This window comes from Lepisosteus platostomus, chromosome 1, assembly GCF_059453375.1.
Source record: "Lepisosteus platostomus isolate fLepPlt1 chromosome 1, fLepPlt1.hap1, whole genome shotgun sequence".
NCBI lineage: Eukaryota > Metazoa > Chordata > Actinopteri > Semionotiformes > Lepisosteidae > Lepisosteus > Lepisosteus platostomus.
Window position 1 is genome coordinate 68,050,578 of NC_142611.1, and position 20,527 is coordinate 68,071,104.

At 48.2% G+C, this 20,527-nt stretch overlaps 1 protein-coding gene across 1 annotated transcript in view; it reads right to left on the reverse strand.

Annotated features, from left to right (window-relative positions):
• Window positions 1–17,958, reverse strand: part of itga5 (integrin, alpha 5 (fibronectin receptor, alpha polypeptide)) — a 70,312-nt gene extending 52,354 nt beyond the window's left edge. Inside the window, exon 1 of the mRNA XM_088634147.1 lies at window positions 17,448–17,958. Within this exon, the coding sequence (XP_088490273.1) occupies window positions 17,448–17,659 (212 nt within the window). The 5' untranslated portion in view covers window positions 17,660–17,958. The remainder of the gene's footprint in view (window positions 1–17,447) is intronic.
• Window positions 17,959–20,527: the final 2,569 nt, after the last annotated feature.

Below are 20,527 nucleotides of genomic sequence, written 5' to 3' on the forward strand. Positions count from 1 at the left end.
TTGGCGTGACTGCTTTAAACAAAAGGCGGGGGGGGGGGGGCGCCTGTGTGCTTCTTAAGCCAAACGCACATCTCAATCAAGCCAACTGTAACGAGGCTTTCCTGAGCCACAGCCTCTGCAGAGCACTGCCCTGTCGAGAAAGAGATGGACGTGCTCGCAGCAGAAACACAATCCAACGGCACAGGGAACCTGTCGGAGTGCAGCAGGAACAACTCTTTACAAGACCACTGGCCAAGTGTCGGCACCAGCGCCATGCAAACTGGCTGGGCTATAATAATAATCACAATAATAATAATAATATCTTGCACTTGTACAGGTAATGGGGACTCCCCTCCAACACCACCAATGTGCAGCCCCACCTGGATGATGCGACTGCAGCCATAGTGCACCAATACACTCCCCACACGGCAGCTCTCAGTGGGGAGGAGAACAGCGATGAAGCCAGTTCGGAGATGAGGATTATTAGGAGGCCATGACTGGTTAAGGCCACAGGGAGATTTGGCCAAGATGCCAGGGTTACACCCGTACAGTAGGGCGTCTCTCTGCACACAAGACAAGGTAACCAGATACAGACCACCATTGTCTACCCAGCTCTGCAATTGTGCTTCTCCTTTGGGATGCACAGGCAGGTTTATAAAGCGCCCGATCACAGCAGCCGTCACCTTGAAGGGGAGAGGGCACGACGCCTGACTGGGCTGCCTCGCGCCCAGCGGCAGAGAGGAAGCGCTCACACGTTTTCTCCCCCTGTCTGCCTGCCTGCACAACGCACTTGGGAGGGGGCCTTTGTGATTCCTGGGGGAATTCAAAGGGAAAACGAAACCCCTGCAGTACTACAGCCCCCTCACACAGACTGCTCAAGCCCAAACCAGCCACCGAGCCCCACCACACGGGCCACTTTGGCATTAATGAAGCTGCGCTAAGTGATTCGGGCTGCAGGTTTTAAAGATTATGACACATTAACAGCGGCGGTTTAGGAAATTCCAGTTAGGAGGCCTGTTAGCGCAGGGAGAGGTCTCCACTGCGGGTTCCCATCAGCAAAATCCAGCCAATAAAAATCAACCGGCGCGTTTTTTAGGTGAAAGCTAATTAAAAATAATCCTGACACAAAACAAAAGCAGCTGCCAAGTGTTGATGCTGGAAAGCACTGCAAGGAGTAGTAAAAGGTTTGCAGTCTGTCCAAAAAAGAACAGAGGAGGACCCTAACAAGGACAGAAGAGGTAAATCGTGCAATTCCCCCCACCCCCGCAAAAATACGTTTTATTCCTCCATTAATCGCCTCTTACCCAGCTGCAAGGATTATTTCACTACGAAGGTATTATAATTGCTAAAGCCCACAGAAACCACGAGAGATTTTTGATAGGGAAAAACACGACAATTATGCCTACTTGCACTGCAAGCACGACACTGGCAGCTACAGCACAAACGCGGACAGATGCCAGAGCTCGTTAACTGAGATGACATAACTCTGTCTCAGAGCATTACGTGAATCTTTTCCTCGGAAGAAGCTGCAATCCAGGAGTCCGTGTCGACACATGGGCCGTCTCATCAATTTCCCAACCGGACAGAATGAGTGCAGTTGGGGGTTTCCACAAGATAAGTCCTTCCTGCTGCTCTTGAAGTCTTCCTAACGCTGCCTGGAACTCATGTCTCAGCCATCAATACTTCTCTTCCCTCTGGTCACAAGCGACTCTTTTCTTTTCTCTAAAATCTAGAGAGGCACATGCAGAAACCAATGGGCTCATAATGCGTCTCCTGTTATCCTCCAGTCTGTTCCTAATGTCATAAGATGGCACCAGGGCCTCAGAGTGAACTAAATTAAGCACTTGGCCTTCCTTCTCACTTCCCACAAAAAAAAAGGGAATGAGAAAATCGCTCTCCCTCCAAACCAGTGCCAAACAGCCGGAAACTCATCTCTCAGCTGGGAGTCGGCTGATGCCGGAGGACTGTCCAACAGGACTCCACCAGCAGCACAGAACCGCCTGTTGGTAATGGAGAACACCATCCTCCCAGCACAACTACATCATGATTAGGGTCTCCTTGCTGGTCAATGCCAAATGTCCAATAGCAGGATTGACTCTAGTCTGGACGGGACACTGAAACTTCAACGCCTCATCAGGCTGAACGATCTGCAGGACCTCTTTCCTGGAACCCCCAAAAATACACTTAATCCCCCAGGTTGCTGATGGACCATTTATACTGTTTTGTGCAATATCTCCAAGTTTATGAAACGAGTGATTTGTCGACTCTATCCCCTCCCATCCAAATGATCTTGAATGGCCATCATCAAATATGCAGGATTCAAGAAAAAGACAAGGCTCCGTCACGTAAATTACAGCCTTAGGGGAAAGAGGAAAGCAGGGAGTGAAAGAATCTGGTATCTACATAAAAAAAGATTTACTTCAGCTACAACACAGGCTGAAGATGACAGCGGAATGTGCATGAGGCTCACTGCAGTTCTAGTCACTGAGAATCATTATGACCCCAAGAATGAACTGAGAATTAAACACAGAAAGATTAATCTAGTCCCCTGATTTGCTGAAAACTGATTCAATGTGTAGATCAGGAGTCTCAGACTGTTCCTGGAGGGCCTGGCGTCTTCTGGTTTTTGTGCCACTCAATGTAACAGACAGCTCAGTCTATAATTATTTAATTAAACAATAATTACGTCCAACCAGCCTCCTGGGTGCTTCAAAGGAAACTGTAAATAAAAAAAGGCACCTGCACTTTCAAGTAAACATTTTGTGCAAACAACCATAGTTAGATAAATCCTATGTGTCTAAGAAAATAATGAGGTTAAGTATTTAATTGTTTAATTGACTGGATGCGTTGAAACCAAAACAAGACGTTATTGCAGGAACTTTGTTTGAAACCCTGGTGTAGATGCCGGAGATTCTAGTTTTGTTCCCTTGCCAGCTGTAGCAGGTTTATTTCAGAGCTGGCTTATCAATGCAAACTCCATACAGCTGTTGTACAGCTCTCCCAGATGTGGCACATTGACAAATACACTTTGTAAGGTCACATCTGCAAAAGCAGAAACGAATACTGGATGCATCTCTGTTAAAACACTTTTAAAGCTTGTCAGTAAAGCAGATAGCTGTGTATCTTTTACAAAATGTAAGAGCCAGGTTTTTGGAGAGCAGGTCAAACATTTCTGTCGTGACACATCAGCTTTTTTTTTTACTTCAGAAAAATAAGGAGGAAGTTGAAAATGAACATATCTATTAAGGTGTAAATGCACCATTCTTGCCTACAAAGGCCAAAACCCAGCAGGTGTTCTAGGTTCCCATAAAACATTAATAGCTGAAGATCTTTGAAAAGTGTTACCTTTGCCCAGTTAAGCTAATAATCAGCTCAATTATGTCGTTAGGAGAAGAGGTTGGATGAAAACCCACAGACACCATGGGCCTCCAGGACTAGAGGTGAGCGGTGCTGTTTTAGGGGGGTATCTGAATCTCCTCCATTAAGTTGCAATTAGCGGCGTGCAGACGGGGCTCGTTAAGTAAGAAAGCAGCGTTTCCGTGGCTCTGCCCTGGAGCCGAGCCAAGTGCAAATGCTTTCCTGGCTGGCTGTCTAGCCAGCACTGGCATTTCATTCCAGTTTACAGGTTTTTTTTTTCTTGATTTGTAGTTTGGGAAACAGATAATGAGTGTAACAGTCCCAGCAGAGCGGACGTGCCAACTGACAGACTGTCGTGAGTGCGAGAACGTGCAAATCCTGCTCAAAAGCGAGCAGGTTGTGGGACAAAAACAAACTGTGGGGAAGTGGGAAGCAACAGTCCCAACACAACCTGCGACGGATCTGAGCAGGTGTTCACCTATGCTTGAGCTTGCTACAGTTAGACTGTGCTTACTGACTTTGGGATTTAGATTACTGCAGTCCTAGAGGATACGCTTCTGAACACCTGGGTTATGAGGACTCCCTCCGATCCCCTAAGATACCCCACTAGAACGGTCACTGCCTGCATTTCTGACCGATGTCAGTTTCTTTAATTAAGCCCAAATTAAATTGGCTACAACCCCCACAGACTTGTAGAGACTCATTCCAAGGCAGGTTAATTGTTTCGCTCTCCTCCCTCTGCGGTTAGTTATGTTCTCAGTGTCAGCCTCAGTCAGATAGGGCTCCAGTCAGACCTAAAATAACTCCTAATTCCACGTGGCCGTCTCTATACCCAAAACCACTGCGAGATCAAACCTGCTTTGGCAGGTTTGGTTTTCCGCTCATAAAGAGAGCAAAAAGAGCTCACTTGAACAGCGCTGACTAATCCAGGCCGATTCTGAGCAACTGGGCAGCAGACAAGAGAAGGGGGGTACCTTCCCTGTACCAGAAAAAATGAACAGGAGCCTTTTCCACACAGTCAGAGGGCAGTTCACTTCCAGGATCAGCAACATCGCTGGAAGACAAGTGAGCAAACAAATGAAAAAAAAAACTGCCAGACTTAACGGCATTCTAGGGTCATCTCAACCTTTTCTCCTTCAATCAGGATATTTATCAACTTCCATGGAATTCTTCCTTCAATTTCCGGTGATCGAAGATGGGATCCATCTTCCTTTACAGAAGGACTGGAACCAGGGCAAGCTATGCTTTAATGGTTTATGGACAGAAAAACAGAAAAATGCCCTCAAGTCATTTTAACCAATGACAGGAGACCGGGACTGTGTCATGTGCCACACAACGAGCCAGCAGCTGCCGGCTAAAACACTGTTTCTTATCACACAGCCACCCGAATTGGAATCAGTGATTCTATTCAGGCTTGGCCCTCCGGGATCAAGCCTGCACCAACTCCAGAGAGAATCACAGGAGCTCCTCCCCGACACACGGCCGGGCTCCAGAGTGCCTGGCAGGAGAGCTGGTGCTGGCTTGGAGCAGTGGGGCTCCTCTCATTGACATCGCAGCCGGCAGGAGCTGCCATCTTGCAAGAAACCCTTGGGCAGTTAACTGCAGAGGCCCCGGGTCAGTCAGGAGGAGAGACCAGCCAGGCATGGGTTCACTACGTCTGTACCCGTATTGGTACTGTACACTTTGAGCAGAATGCAATGGGGAGCTGACTGTCATCAGTACACTTCATTCAGGAGAGGTTGGGGATAACCGCTCTGGCATATACAGACCTCCATGACACTAGTGGCATTTCCAAATGCACTGGCAATTGGTTATCCTGTAGTCAAATCTATAAACGTACCCAGACAGCCAAGGTGATAGCACATGAACCTTTAACTAAATAAAAAAGGGATCGAGCTCACATTAAAGCCAGCGATACCAATATTGTGTAAGGGACTGGCATGATCTGTTTTAGGGTGCAGCTTCATGGTCGGGTGATCAAGCCACACTGAACTAATACTGCTGTGGAAAGAGTCCGGATAACATTAACAACAGCAGACCCAACCACAGAGGGAAATCTAACTGAACCCCCAAAAAAGCTAAATGCTTTCATCGAGAAGCATGGCAAATCAAGTGGCTTTAAAGCTTTTCAACTGCCCCCCCCAAAAAAAACAACAACTTCCCCAATCTTAGGAACAGCAAGCAAAATGTTTTTAGATGGCTAGATTTCAATTCACTGCTCACAAACTGCTAAGGCAAGGGAAAAATGTTTTAACACGCATACGAAAAGAAAAAGCCCAAAGTGTACAAAATTAAAACATTTTAGTTCTCTGTTACAGTTTCCAGCCTGTACACTCGCATCACCTCCAAGCCAAATCCCCCTCACCTCCTTCCAAAACAGGCTGCATCTCCCCAGTCCCTAACCCAGAGCCAGAAAACGCACAAACTTTCTCAGGGGCAGGTGATGGGAGAACTCGCTGTCTGGCCCAGGGAGCTGAAGTATCCCTATCCCGGGTGGTCAGGCTCTCTGCCATGCTCTCCCTGCAGCTCGTTTCCCAGACCGACAGCTCCTGATGGCTCGGGAGAGCGGTGCCAGCACAGACACGCTCCACGCCCAGTCGCCAGCGGGATTCTGGGACCGGCAGGCACGCCACCATCTGCTCCCTCTGGCAGTCACTGCCAGGTTCTGCTCACTGCCATTACTCATCCCTTTCTTGACGGAGCCAGGAAAAAAAAAAAGAACAACATCACCCCGAGTCTTCCTGGCAGTTCCAGAGACATTAGACCCAACATGCACTGCTCTTCCTTCTGAACTGACGCAGCAATCCAGTACAGCCTTTCTGTGGAACAGCAACCCACAGAAAGACCCTCAACGATCTCGTTTTTATCTTACTGCACAGTCTCGGCCAAAAGGTATTTATTTGTTCAGCTGCTCTTACGGTTTCCTACGCAAAGTCTGACAGCTCTTCTTTAGTGTTTAAAAGAAAATAAAGCTGCAGCCAGAACTCTTTATTTACTTACTGAAGTCTGGTACGAAAATACAATTCCCACTGCACAGTACATGAGACCCACTTACAATTTCTCTCTTAAGCTGCAAAGCTCTTTCCCAAACGACACTTATGAAGGAACAGAAGGAAGCCTATCATAATGTCTGAATCTCTCCATGCACATTCAAAATAAAATCAGGTAACAGCATGGAGTTAGCTTTTACAAAAGACCCCTCCAGCTTTCAAACCCTACAAACAGTCAGAAGCTTATGAAGAGCGCTCTTCTGCAAATCATGTCCTTACGTAACCTGTATGACCAAGACCGAGATCAATTAGAGAAAGAGCAGACAAGGACGCCAGGAAAATTGGTCTTCATGAGAAGACCTCGAAACCGTAAGGCGCTGCCTAAAACTGAAGCCCGCTAATCTCCAAATTACAGGCAGTGAGGGGCAGCTCTCCTGCATCTTTCTGGGCCACGGTTTGACACAGGTCACACATCCGATGCACAAGAAAAATGCCAATTAATCTTGTGTATATAAATACTGTCAAAATAACTTTTGATTGGTTTTTGATTCCACACATCGCTTTGCGATGTCACAACTGGGCACTGGCTTTGCACAGCTGTAAAGCATGATGCAGCAGTCCGATTGCAGTTACGATCACGATCTTGGCCCGATGCAATCTATCTCCCTCATGGCCTCTCCCTCTTATTTCAGGAGCCAAAGTGACAAATGGCAGACATCACACCTGCCCCACACAGGTCACTCAATTCCAGCCCCTTTCACTTCAGCTATAGCCCTCAATGACTTGCTCTAATAAGGTACTCATCTGGGCAAAGGTTTAGGCAGCAGCTGTAACACCCTTAAACTGGTAACCCACTGAAGCTCAGCAGGTGTGAGCCTGGTCAGTACCTGGATGGGAGACCTCCTGGGAAAAACTAAGGTTGCTGCTGGAAGAGGTGTTAGTTAGTGGGGCCAATAGGGGGTGCTCACCCTGCAGTCTGTGTGGGTCCTAATGCCGGGGACACTATACTGTTAAAAGGCGCTGTCCTTTGGATGAGATCCTGACTCTGTGGTCATTAAAAATCCCAAGGCATTTCTCGAAAAGAGTATGGGTGTAACCCCGGTGTCCTGGCCAAATTTCCTATTGGCCCTTACCAATCATGGCCTCCTAATAAGCCCCATCTATGAATTGGCTTCATTACTCTGCTCTCCTCCCCACTGAGAGCTGGTGTGTGGGGAGCGTTCTGGCGCACTATGGCTGCCATCGCATCAGCCAGGTGGGGCTGCACATTGGTGAAGGTGGAGGGGAGTCCCCATTACCTGTAAAGCGCTGTGAGTGGAGTGTCCAGAAAAGAGCTCTATAAGTGTAAGCAATTATTATTATTATTATTAGCTGAGAGTGCAGGAGATCTCTCATCAAATGGATGCATGGACCCAGAGAGAAACAAGCGATCTGTGCAGTGAAGTAATTTACCTGACACCATGTAGCACTGGCCCCGTGTTTTCCTTGGCAACCCTGCGGCATTCCTCTCCCCGAATAGCTTATCTAGAGATGCACACCGCTCCCTGCAAGCCCTTAACGTGTTCCACAGCTTGGCACCGTGAAAAGGAGGGGCAGGTTAGACGGGCTGCGAGCTTGGAAGCGCAGAAATTAAACCGAAAATCGCAGATCAGAGAGGCCCGCGTGGGACGCGAATAGCAGCATTGACTATCATACTTAACAACTTCTGACAGCGGTGCATTTTCCAAGTTATTTTTCCCACTCCTGGAACAAGCTTCCATACTATTCAAGATACAACAGACAGACTGGCACACTGAAAGGCCAGGATTAAATGCAGTCAAGAAACAGCTGGATGAGCTCCTCAAATCAATTAGCAACAAGCTACCAGACAGGCTAAAGGAGTCAAACGGCCCCCTCCCCTGTGGAACCCACATGTTTATGTTTTAGTCTTGTATGGTCCCACCACTCTCCACGAAAGACCCTGCTGTTGCTGGTGCAAATACCTAGGACGTCTGGGGAAATACAGTATTTCTCCACTGCGAGCAAAAATCATCTGAATATGCTGAAGTCAATACTACAATCCATGAAAAAAAACTATCGGTGTTTAACAGCTTAGGGCACTAATGCCGATGATTAATGGCTGTATTCTTTTTTTTCCCTTATATATGCTTTAGTGACTAGATGACAAACAAGTCGACCGGCCTGCTCTCCTTTGTGAGTTAACCTCTCTGGTCTCCTCCAATAAGAAGGGTTCCACACGAGAGCAGACCTTCCAGGAGGGAACACGTTCTAGTTCTTCCACCGTGGTGTGAAGAGAATCAAATCGCCGCCCCAGCTGTTCACAGGCTCTCGCGAAAGCTGTTAGCACCAGACCTCCCCGACACCTGCCAATGAAGACGGGAGCCACTCCTCCACACAGCAGGGGGATGGCGGAGAGGAGCCAGGCCACGCGATTCTTTCCGATATGTCGGGATAAGAGCCTGCCCCCCCCCCCCATCTCTCGGCTGGAAACTGGGGTCACAGGCCTTGCCTGAGAAATACCGAGTTAGCCCTTGACTCTCCAGTGCAGTGTGTGAGGTCTGGATTGAGCTGTGCTGCAATAAAACTCCATGTTTATTGGACACCCCGCTATGCAATTCCACACATCTAAAAACAAACAGGCTTAAAGTCTTATTTATACCGGAAGCCATAACCCTGATCAACAGATCCCCTCTAGTGCATTGTTTATGTTTTTTCTTTATATCATCTGATGCTGCAAAACAAATTGCCTCTTGGGGGAAAATAAAGGCTCTCTCTACTCTCTACACACAGAGTTAAGAACCGAGCAAGAAACGAAATAAAGGAGACGGCAGCGAAGCTACCCTGTCATATGAGCTAAGTGCTACAAGACTAGATGACTGTCTGAACCCCTTCATTAGGTCTAACTGAACTGTGTTCCTGTGTTCCAAGGGGAAGAACTTAGCTCCTTTCTCCTCCTGGCTGGAATCTCAGGCTCACTTGCCCCCAAGGCAGGAGGGAACAGAGCCACTTGAAGAAGAAAAAAAATAAAGACATGACTAAATAGTCACACGGAAATTTCTGCACAAAAGAAAACCTTTTCCACTTCACAATGAACCCCGTTGTCCTGGGAGGCAGTTCAAACCACTAATCGCCGCCCAGAGTCAGAACAGCAACTCTTAGCAGAGCTAAGTCAATGTTTTAATAATAGCTCGACTCGCATTCAGCCCCGCACTGTTATTTTTTTTTTAAAAAACTAATTGACAATGATTTAATTTCCTCCGTTCATTTGAGGAAAGAAAGGAGTATTTTCTTAGCAAAAAGTAAGGCTACAAAAGCCACGCTGTTCAGTTTTGAGCGGGCTTGTATAGGAAATCGTGGACAAATATTTCTTTACAATGCAAGAGCATTAGGGAACGAAAGAAGAAAAAATATTGCCTTTTCGGAGGAACTCAGAAAGTGAGTAATGGCAGGAAACTGACCTCCCAGAGATCGGGGGGCGTGTGCTGTGTGGCCAAAATGAAGCCACTCACACTGAGCTGCCGGGTCTTCGTTTTCCAGTAAGACCATGATCTCATGGCAAATGGCTGCAACATCAACAGGAAAATTGACTCTCCTCCAAAAAAAGATATAGCACTGTGTCAAATGTAATCATGTTTAAAACTCAAGCCAGGACCCGTAACTTCAGGTTTGGAGAACCGTGCTCAGTTCTGCTCAATGGTTTACAAAACCAACATGGCTGAAAATAAAGGGCTTGAAGCAGAGGTACCTACCCCACATCCTGCCTGGAGAAGAGTTCTCACGGGAACGTCCATGGCCAGGAGGGAGGGAAAAAAAGCTAAGAGGTTGTCAAAATCCTTACAGTTTTTCCCGTGATCCAGTGCAGAGACTCGGGAAATTAGCGACCAGCAGCAAGCAAAATGGTCTCATTGGTGATCTGTCTGATGTCCTCGTGTGTTTTAACTCTCAAGGTGACCGAACAATAAAACTCTACCAGAGAGCATGTAATAATGTGGATTGAAGTTTGCAGGATGGCAATTATTTCATCCTGCATTGATCGGTACAGATCGGAACTTCTCTTCAGAACACAGCGAGAACACATTCGTCTATTAACTTGCCGAAAAGAGAAGAAAGGGAACACAACGTTTCGGCACACCCGAAGAGGGCTCCACACCTGAAACGTTGTGTTCCCTTTCTTCTCTTTCAGCAGGGAATAACCCTTTACTTGTTCCCTTGCTGCCTACGCAGCTCCCTACTTCATCCATTAACTTGCCTATATAGGCCAGAGGACAGAAATGTGTCCATTGAGTGAAAAGGGCTGAGATTTAACTGAAACGTGTTGCTTTCTGGAGCCCACGTGTCTGAAGAACAAAGCCCTGATGTGTCTAAAGAAGCCCCAAAGCCCAAAGTGGGCAGAGCGGTGGCTAAGGATCCGCACCTGTGGCTGGAAGGTTGCCGGTTCAAATCCCGCGGCCGGCAGAAGAATCCTACTCTGTTGGGCCCCTGAGCAAGGACTTAACCCCAACTGCTCCAATGGCTGACCCTGCACTCTGACCCCAAGCTTCTCCCCCTGTCTGTGTGTCTCATGGAGAGCAAGCTGGGATATACAAAAAGTCCTAATGCAAGAAATTGTATATGGCTAATAAAGTGATCTTATCTTATCTTAAAGCCAAAGCATGGCTTTCTCGTCTATATTCCTTTTGACTTTCAACTGGAAATAACCCCACACTGCCCCCCTGCGAACAGCGTGCACACTGCCCAGCAGTCCTCACGGGCCAGCTGACAGCGCCTGGGGGGGGGCAGCCGAGCCCACCTGCGGGAGAGGAGACGCCGTGCAGGCACATGCGCCGAGGGGGGCGTGGGAACTGCGGAGCAGCTTCCGCCGGACTCCCTGCCAGGACGGCTGGGAAGAGGCGCCCTTGAACCCGCGCCAGCGCTGCATCCACGAGCCCAGAGCGACGTCGGGGGAGACCCAGAGCCGCTGGCAGCAGCCCAACTCTGGCAAGCGCAGCAGGCAGGAGAGGATTCCCTAGGGATTAGGAGTGCACCTACGACAGCCCACACAGCAAATTCCCTGGAGATACAAACATCCGAATCCACTGTCTGGTGCCTCCCTGGGCGATGATCACTCTGAACGCAGGCTGTGCTAAAGTCCTTCCATGTCCTCATACCAGATCACATGCCTGGGAGTTATGTGATGCTGCATCATGGAGCAATCTCAGCGTTAATAAGCAAGACAAAGGGCACGGCACAAAACTGCCTTCATTTTATTGGAAAAGCAAACTCCCGAGCAGTGGTTTATAAATGTGAAGAACACCTTCCTATAAAGGAAAAGGAAAAGAAACAAAGCTTATTTCGTAGGCTTTCCGTTTCCTGTATTTTTAGGTTGGCGTATGCAAGAGGCATTTTTGACATGCATTTAACCGTCTGCCTGATCAGAAAGCTTCAAACTTTCTGGATGGCACAAAGCAGTTGCTGTGAAACTCCGAGCTGCTAGAATCACTTTGGTAGCGCAGCCACATCCAGAGACGCACACTTAGGCTTGAGCACTCCCACCTGCAATCCAGTAAACACGTCTTGTACAATACTTTGCTGCTTAAACAATACAGGAAACAGCAGAGGGAAGCGACACTGTCATGCTTTACCAATGAGCAATCAAGTGTGGCAGCGCAACGCTGATCAGTGTCCTCTGTGAGTTTCCTGCCGATGAGCTCTGAAAATACTTTTCAGAAGCTACTTTTGCTGGGTTGGTTATTTGAAAAAAATGGGATGCAACAACAGGAGGCCAGTAAAACCTTCCTTGCTATTCCCTTGCTTCTCTATCCCAGAATTTCATGCAGGTCCCCGGGGAATCGGGACCAGAAACCGATAGGGTTAATAATGACAGTACATGCGAATGCAATGGAAAGAACACCCTTGGAAAAAAAGCACTGGAGCCCTGTATTTCTTTAGCCACTGAGTTGATGAGATTCTACTTTCTGTTCTGTTTGCACTGAGTCAGCATGAGCACAACGCTGGGCCAGTTAGCACCAAGCACACAAACCAGAGCAAACTCGTTCTCTTTATCAGACGGTCATCTATTCATTCAGAAAGGAAATGTACTTGCATGATTCTCCCCGAGATTTTGCCATGATGATATATCAGCGGTGTGGTGCACCACCCCACGAGCTGCGCTCATTCCATTCATTGCTGTGCAATTCCTGGATGAAGGAAACTACGGTTTGTCCCATGGCATCAATTTCCCCCGCGTCCAATACACGTGGTATGGTAAGTTCACTAACACAATAGACTCCTGTTCAAGCCGGCCACTTAATGAGCTGCATGGCTTTTGCATTTCAAGCCTCTCACTTCATCTGCTGTAAATCTAGCACAGACAACGACAAGATGTTTCAATGTCCTGCCTTTACACACCATCAGCAGATCAGGATTCTGCATAGTGTCACAGGAACTGCTCCAGACAGAGACCGACCTGCTGTTTCAAGTCACCACTGAATCAGTGAGAAAGAAGTAGTAACAATAAACAAGAAATTCCAGTATCTGACATCAGTCTTGCTTTTCCTAACTGCCTTGTTCCCAAATGCTGAAAGGCCAATGACTAGTTAATTGTTAATGGTTTATTGTCCCCTATAAATTAGGCAGTGTCACTTTAACATAAACACTTGGCTTTTGCAGTTTACATACCATACATAATACATGAGCGGGTGAATAATGAAAGTGCATGCCCCCCCCCCCACACCAAAAAAGCTATTTTCCTAAACGGATTTTTATCATTTCTTTGACAAATGCTTTTTCCCCCCCAAAATGCTTTGAGAACATTCCTCATCGTCAATCACTCAGTTTTTGCCCTGATTGAGGGGCGACTTCATTCAGCACGGCTGTTCCCGGTGGGATCGGGCTGTAAACAACCCAGAATTCACACTGGAATGAACAAGCCCCCAGCCTGGAAGACCCAGAGCAGATGAAGCTGCAACACAGCGAGATCCTCAGGCACCTGCATGGCGGAAGCCCATTAACAGTCCTCTTTTACAAGGCCCGGCACTGATGTGAATGAAGAAGGTCCAACTGGAGAGGAAAGTATTACAGCACATTGGTCCCCAGTGGCCAGCATTCTGAATGCATTAGCCTGAAACAACACCGGGATTCATTTCACGCCCCCTCCCACACCCCCCACTCCTGCGACTTTTAACAGGCATTGCAACACGCTTGAGGAGGGTCCACACGTAGTTAGGAGCGTCTCCAAGCTTCCAAGACTTGTCACCCTTGAAAGGTGCTGAATTTTACTTTCCCCAGTCCATCTCCCAGGCTGATCATTACTCAAGCTCCCGGGCCTGGCACCCACACAGAGAGGTCATTCCAGCCTCCGTCTCCTACGCACTGCGGACTACAGGGTGAGCAACCTCACGACTGACCCCCGGGGGGGCCGTCTGGCAGCCCCCCAGGCAGCCAGGAACGCCACAAAGGCCTTCACTCTTCATCTCTGCCTCTGGCTTTGGGCGTTCGGTCCCCACAGCGCGACAGCCCTCGGAGCTCATCTTAAATCTGACGGCTGCAAATCCGAACCACAGCAAAAGCAGGTTTCGAGTATTCATCCCTCGATCGGAGGAAAGTAAAGAAACTGCTTCACGAGGGGAAGAAATTGCGGGAGGGGATTCTTCCCATAACCAGCTCATTCGGAGATTGAAGTATCGTCTCAGTTATTATTATAATAATAATAATAATAATAATAATAATAATTGCTTACACTTACATAGCGCTTTTCTGGACACTCCACTCAAAGCGCTTTACAGGTAATGGGGACTCCCCTCCACCACCACCAATGTGCAGCATCCACCTGGATGATGCTCACCTTAATCGGTATTGATCTCCCCCGATTACATGAGCTCAAATAACGCGGCGATGAAGCCAGAAACCCTCCCCACTCGATCACTCCCCCAGCGACCAGGAGGAAGGAATCCGAGAAGCCGCATAACCCTTCTGTGCGGCTCGGCTCCACTCACAGGGCACGGTCCTCTCACCGGCCGGGAATCTGACCATCTACAGGACACGGATGAGGGAGGGGTGCGACGAACCTCTGATCCGCCCCAGAGTCCGGGTGCTGTCTCGCCAGTCGCAAGGCCCCGTGCTCAGAAACGGCACGGCTCCGGGCCTGGGCGCACATCTGGCTTTCATTTCGTCTCAGCGGGAACAAACCATTGGTGCGATCCTTCTTTTTATTCCTCCTCGAGGTCTTTACTCCTCAAAGTTGCCTTCTAAGCCTGTAGTACTGTCCGTGACCTCTGCCCCTACATGCCTATATTTAACCACCCCCCCCCCACCCAAAACTTATACCAGAATGGCACCGGAGACTGGCAAGTGGGGGGCGAGTGTTTCCTATGACTTCACACTCATGGAGGAGCAAGGGAGGGGGGTCTACAATAACAGGTCTGCGACCAGCACAGATGATCATCATGACATCACAGCCCACCAGGACCACATTCTAAATCACGCCGCTCCCCGAGCTCCCAGCCAAGAACACGACAACCAAGAGGAAAAAAAACTCCCCACCTCGAAGGAATCCAGACACTCAGCCCACTCGGGAGCAAAGGGCACAGCTCCCCAGGAGCTGCCTGCCGGGGCTGTGCTGGGACTGTCCTCGCTGCCTCGGCTCGGTCCCCACGGCCCCCCAGACGCCGAAACACACCCCGGGCTCTGGAAACTCAGCGCAGGTGGGCAACGTCCGTTTTTTGTTCTGCGGAGGTCTTGACGAACGCTCAGGAGGTGGGGACATTCTGCTTCTCTAAACTGGAGATCTTCTGAGGCCTACAAGATCTACAGATCCTCTGCGATGTCACTTCCTGGAAAGCGCTAGCCGAGACCCCCCCCCGGCTCCTGGCTCACCCCCCCTCCACTCTCCAGGGGTCCCGACTTCCTCGTCCTCAGGCCCTCAGCCAGGAGGGTTAAGCCCAACTCCTCTATAAACATTCCTTAACACGCCTTCTTATTGTGTGGTGTTAATCCTCACCGACCAGCAGGAAAGGCATGAAGGTATAAAGGGAGTTATACAGAAGCCTTTCCACAACGAGCCCCTGACCTGGGGGTCTCCTAGTCAGGAGACTAGGCTCCTGCAGAGCCCTGCTTTTTCCCATTCTAGAGGCCTTTCCTATGTGCAGCTATTAGGTCAGTATTAACGGGAGCCGAGACATAAGCCCCATAAAAGTGTTTTTTTTATTTCTTACAGTGGGTGCTACAAAACACCCACTTCTTTCCGAATGTGGTCATCAGGCACGCCTATTGTGTACACCCCTGTTCCAGCCTGTCCTCTGTGACAGGCAGCTCGGGACAGGGCAGTGGGAAGCGACAGGCGGCTCCAGCCCCCGTGCTGGACAGGGTGGCTGCGAAGGTAGCCGCTTTCTAAAGGTTTGGAAAAATACCTGTCATCTTGAACAAGGGATCTCAGCCCTCAAGGACGAGAGATCCCTTGCTGAAGTGCTTGATAATTCACAAGCTTTCCCCAATCGTTCCTGATGACTGAGGCAAGGTGACCCATGTAACGTCCTGGGCAGGACTAGAACCCCAAAGAGCTCTTCCCCGCCCCACTCTCTCCGATACCGCAGCCAGCTCTAACCCTCGTTCACAATGCAGGACGATTTCCTAGCGATCGACTGTCCGAGTCAGTCTCTCCTGGTCTGTACAGGTAAAGGTAACAGGTAAGCCTTACTCGCTTCATCGTGTTGCTATGCAGGCAGATAAAAGACAACCGTGTTGCCACAACACAAACCCACCGACCAATAGGGGACACACAAGCATGAAGAGAAAGAAGAAAAAATCAAGAAATGAGAGTACACAATCAGTTTTCCAAATTCCGCAGGTCAATAGCCACAGGAGCCAGATGACTGAGTGCGATTGCCTATCGCACTTGAAAATGCCCCTCTTTTGAGACGTGTGAGCGCCGTCGCACCTACCCTTCAGCAATTAGCCCCCCTCCCCAGGGGCTTGAGCAGTTTGGTGCCCGTCCTGCTGAAGCCAAGGAGCATTGGATTTCAAACCTAAAAATCCAGGCAAACAATGGAACACGACGCGCCAGCCTCTCACGCAAAACCTTTGCTCATTCACTTCACTCCTCGGGTGGGAAAAGCGCTATCTCCCCCGCGGACACGGGCCCCTGAGGTCTCGCCGCTCACACGTTAACAAACTCCAGCAATTAATCAAGACAAGTCCTTCCACTGAGAGGCATTTTACTGGCGTCAGGAGTGTCACTTCGATCATCCCTGAGCCTGCTAGGATAACCGTCAGCTCAGCTGAGAAGTTCCGCAGGATGGGGAGAATCCCAGTGGATTTGATTTCCACACCTTCGATTTAAATCCGGGACTGGTTTTCCCGGAGCCCCACAAGAGCAGCACGGAACCGCTACAGAGATCCGTATTAAAATAAGAGATGGCAGCCAATAGTTCATTTTAGCCACCACAAAGGCACGCCGGGGAAGCAGCGCAAAGTCCTAGGTGGACCATGTCCGCTGTGATTTTCTCCGGAAAGGACGTCTGGGTTTAGTTCTTGTAGAAGTTAGAAACAGGGCCGTTTTCCAAAGAAAGGAAATTCTCCCATTTGGGGGGGGGCGGGGGACTAAAATGCGTTTTAACAGGACAAGGAGACAGGAACACACCGTGACCGAGCGGGACTGCGCAGACGAACTAATGAATGAATCATTACGCTAAAACAAATCAACAAGAATAGCAGTATCGGAACTTCATAAACTTAGTACCGTACAATAAACTGTCCGAACGCACCTTATTTTCATTTAATTAGTTGTGAATGCAACAAATTAAACCCAATTAACCGTCAAAAAGTGAAAATTACGATTCAATCTACATGTTGGCGTCTTAGGTCAAATAAACACAAATTCAGAGACGTTAAGTAGAGGATGGCTGTTGTAGTTGCACTGATGTGCTCACTGTAGAGAGATATTTCTCAGCGGTTTAACTTGCCTTTTAACGCAGGGTTGTCTCATTTAAATCACCTCATGTCCAACTGACAACCAGGGTAAGCAAAGGGGTTCCGATTCCGTTTGTTCCCGAGCTAATCTATAAAGTCACACTATCACAGGTAACAAAAAACGCTAAACACAAAGTGCTTGTTTTAGAAAAAAGGGGGGGACGGGACGACACTCACCTGGAAGAATTGGTCAAGTAAAATTCCACAGAGTAGCCAAAATAACTCCCGTTGGGTCCACTATAGACGGTAGGGTTCTCCGAGTCCAAGTTAAACGCAGCGCACAGCTTCGCCAAAACCGCAAGCGAGAGGCAGAGCAGCGCTCGTCGCGGGAGGCTCGCCGGAGTTAAAAAGTCGGGAGAGTTTCCTAAACGCTGTCTCGCCGAGCCCATGTCTGCAGTTAATCCAGGGACACGCGTGCAGGGCTGTTGTTGATGTTGTTGCCGAGCGTGTACAAAAAGCCGCACTGATCCAGGCGCAACACTTCTCCCGTTTTCGCTAAGACCTCTGCGAACCTTCACGCATCCTCGCACGAATGAAAACTCCTGAGTCTCAAAGCCCCGTACTTCTCTCGCTCGCTCAAAAGTGGAGTTGAAGGGAGGGTGTTCTCCCCCCCCCCCCTCAGATGACTCACTCCTATAGAGGTGGGGCTTTTAATTCACAAAAAAAAAGATTAAAAAAAACGACTAGACGCCCGCCGACACCGTTTCTCTTTCGGTCATCATTCGTGTGGGGGGGGGTTCAGGAGCAGTTAATCACAATGTGAATCCCGCCCTGGCCATAAAATCAAACCAGGTTCTTCCCGTTTTTTTTATAAAAAAAGATGTAATTTCTGTGTTCCGTTGTTAGATGGCGCGCTCATGAGATTTTTAATGGAAGCCATATCATTGTTTTTCTTTCAAGAGTTACCCCCACTTTTCGACAGTAAAAATAGGATAGTGCTTTATCCAAAAAACCTGTATACATTATATTATTACTTCACAGCGTCTCGGTGTGTACTGATGAAACAGAAATGCGCCACAGCTGTAATTATTATTATTATTATTATTATTATTATTATTATTATTATTATACCTGCCATTAAGGGTGACACATGTGAAAAAATCAGCCTTTTCGTAAATTTTCAACAATCTTGCCCTAAAATAGATGTGTCTTTTACAGATGCGGTCTGAATAAAATCAGGATATGTACCGGATTTAGTCATCGAGTTACCACGGTGAAGGTTTGTTTTCTTCTGTCTGCAGAATGTCCACAAACCTAAACCCCTAGACCGCCTGTGTCGTGCGAGTCGCCAGGTTGACTGGTAAGAGGTTAGTTGAGGGGCTCCGGTGCACTGAAGTGTTCCAGTTGTTTCAGATAAGACTGACAAATATTAACGACCCCAGAGTTTGGGCAAACACGGCCCGGGTTTACTTTGCCTCCGGGGATAATGATGTCATGGGGTGCGTGAGCGCCCTGTCTCGGGTCGCTGGCCTTGGCATTTACAGCGAAGTCCTTAATGTTTAATTCAGAGACGGCATGACCGCAAGGCGATTGTAGGAAGTGGCGTTATTAAAGCAACGATTATTAATAGACCCAAGAAAAACCCCGAACCGCTATCAGAGTGGAAATCGAACAGCCCGCCCCCAGCTCTTCGGGCGTCACGCTAACTGTGTTAGAACACAGCGTCAAACCTGCGGACCCGTCTATAATTAATACCTCGTTTTTGTACATGCGCCTCTGAGGACGCAATACTCGGAAGTGTGTCCCTAAGGAGAAGCCAAACCTACACGCGCCTTGAAAGGCATATTCAAAATCTAGAATAAATTAAATTATATACATGAGCAGATGAGCGACGCCCTGTTTAACAGGTTTTTTAAACAATATATCTCAGCACACAACAGATAGAATTCTCCATACAGAAACCCATCCTTGAAATCTTTTCAGAAGCCTACTCCTCACTCGTCCGTATTTAAAAATGTTATGACTAGTTTGACTTCCGTCACCTAAGACTTCATTAATAAAAAGGCGACAGGAGTGACTAGTTTTATCAACTTTTCCGTGTGCTTCTGCTTTAAATCTTGTCCTACCAGGAGGCAGCTCTTCGTTCGACTTGCTTTACGTTTATAAAGCGTCTTGAATAAACATGCAAAGGCACTGTTCAAAACCGGGGACACCAGACTCGGAGCTAAAAAAACCACAACAATAAAAGCTTGGTCCAAATGTATTCACATGCAAACAAATGTTTTTTTTTCTCAGAAATTAAAAGTACCGTTGTGTGAAACTGTCGTTTAAAACACTCTCTCTGAGGGGCATGGGAAATGTGTCACCTCGAAACAGCCCGGCACTGTCTGGCTTGAGACCCAGGGACACACAAACACCAGGGAGCGTATTGTCTGCCCAGGTCACAGGCATTTAACCAGGGAAAGTCTTCAAGGAGGGATGGAGCCAGACCATTCAGTGCCTTATCAGTCACTTGTAATAAGAATGGAAGAATGGTCACAGATAAGACATCTTACAAATGAGGGAGGCCATTTCGCCCATTTGGTAGCTGGTAGCATATTAATTATTAATCCTGGGATCTCATGCATCTCCTGAAGGGCGCCAAGATGATCAGTTTCAACCACATGGGCGGGCAGCTCGTTCCCTACTCCCCCACCCCTCGGGTTAAAGAAGTGTCTCATGTTCTTGGTTTGCTCTTGGTTATTGAAGAAGATACCCTGGGATATTTCAAGATACAGCTGGATGAGCTCCCCGGATCAGTCTAAATCCCAGACGGATTAGGATGGGATGGCCTTCCCCCCATCGGTATCCTGGCTTATGTGCACTCAGGAAATCGTGCAGAATGATTGATTCATTGTGGTATGGAGCCCAGCTAGGTGGGAAGAAAAAAGATGTGGTCATCTGAGAAATATAATAATAATAGAATTTCTCACACTTATATAGCACTTTTCTGGCTACTTCACTCAAAGTGCTTTAAACGTAATGGAGACCTGGGTGATGATAACATAGCTTTTAGGAAAAAAAAAGTTTATAACTGTGGATTTGAGTGGTGTTTTAGCCATTTCCCCATGAATTCACCGTGCTCCTGTCATGCGTTTACAATGTTTTACACGTTTTGTGGTCCAGTCTGTCGCGCTCCTCCACCGCTGACCTGGAGTGCTTTGTCCTCTGCCCAGAGCACAATGTGGTAAACGACACGAGCAGGGCCGGCTCTCCTTACCAGCGCCGGCGCTTGTGAGAGGCTGTGCCACAGCTTTCCCTCGACGGAGACGGCATTG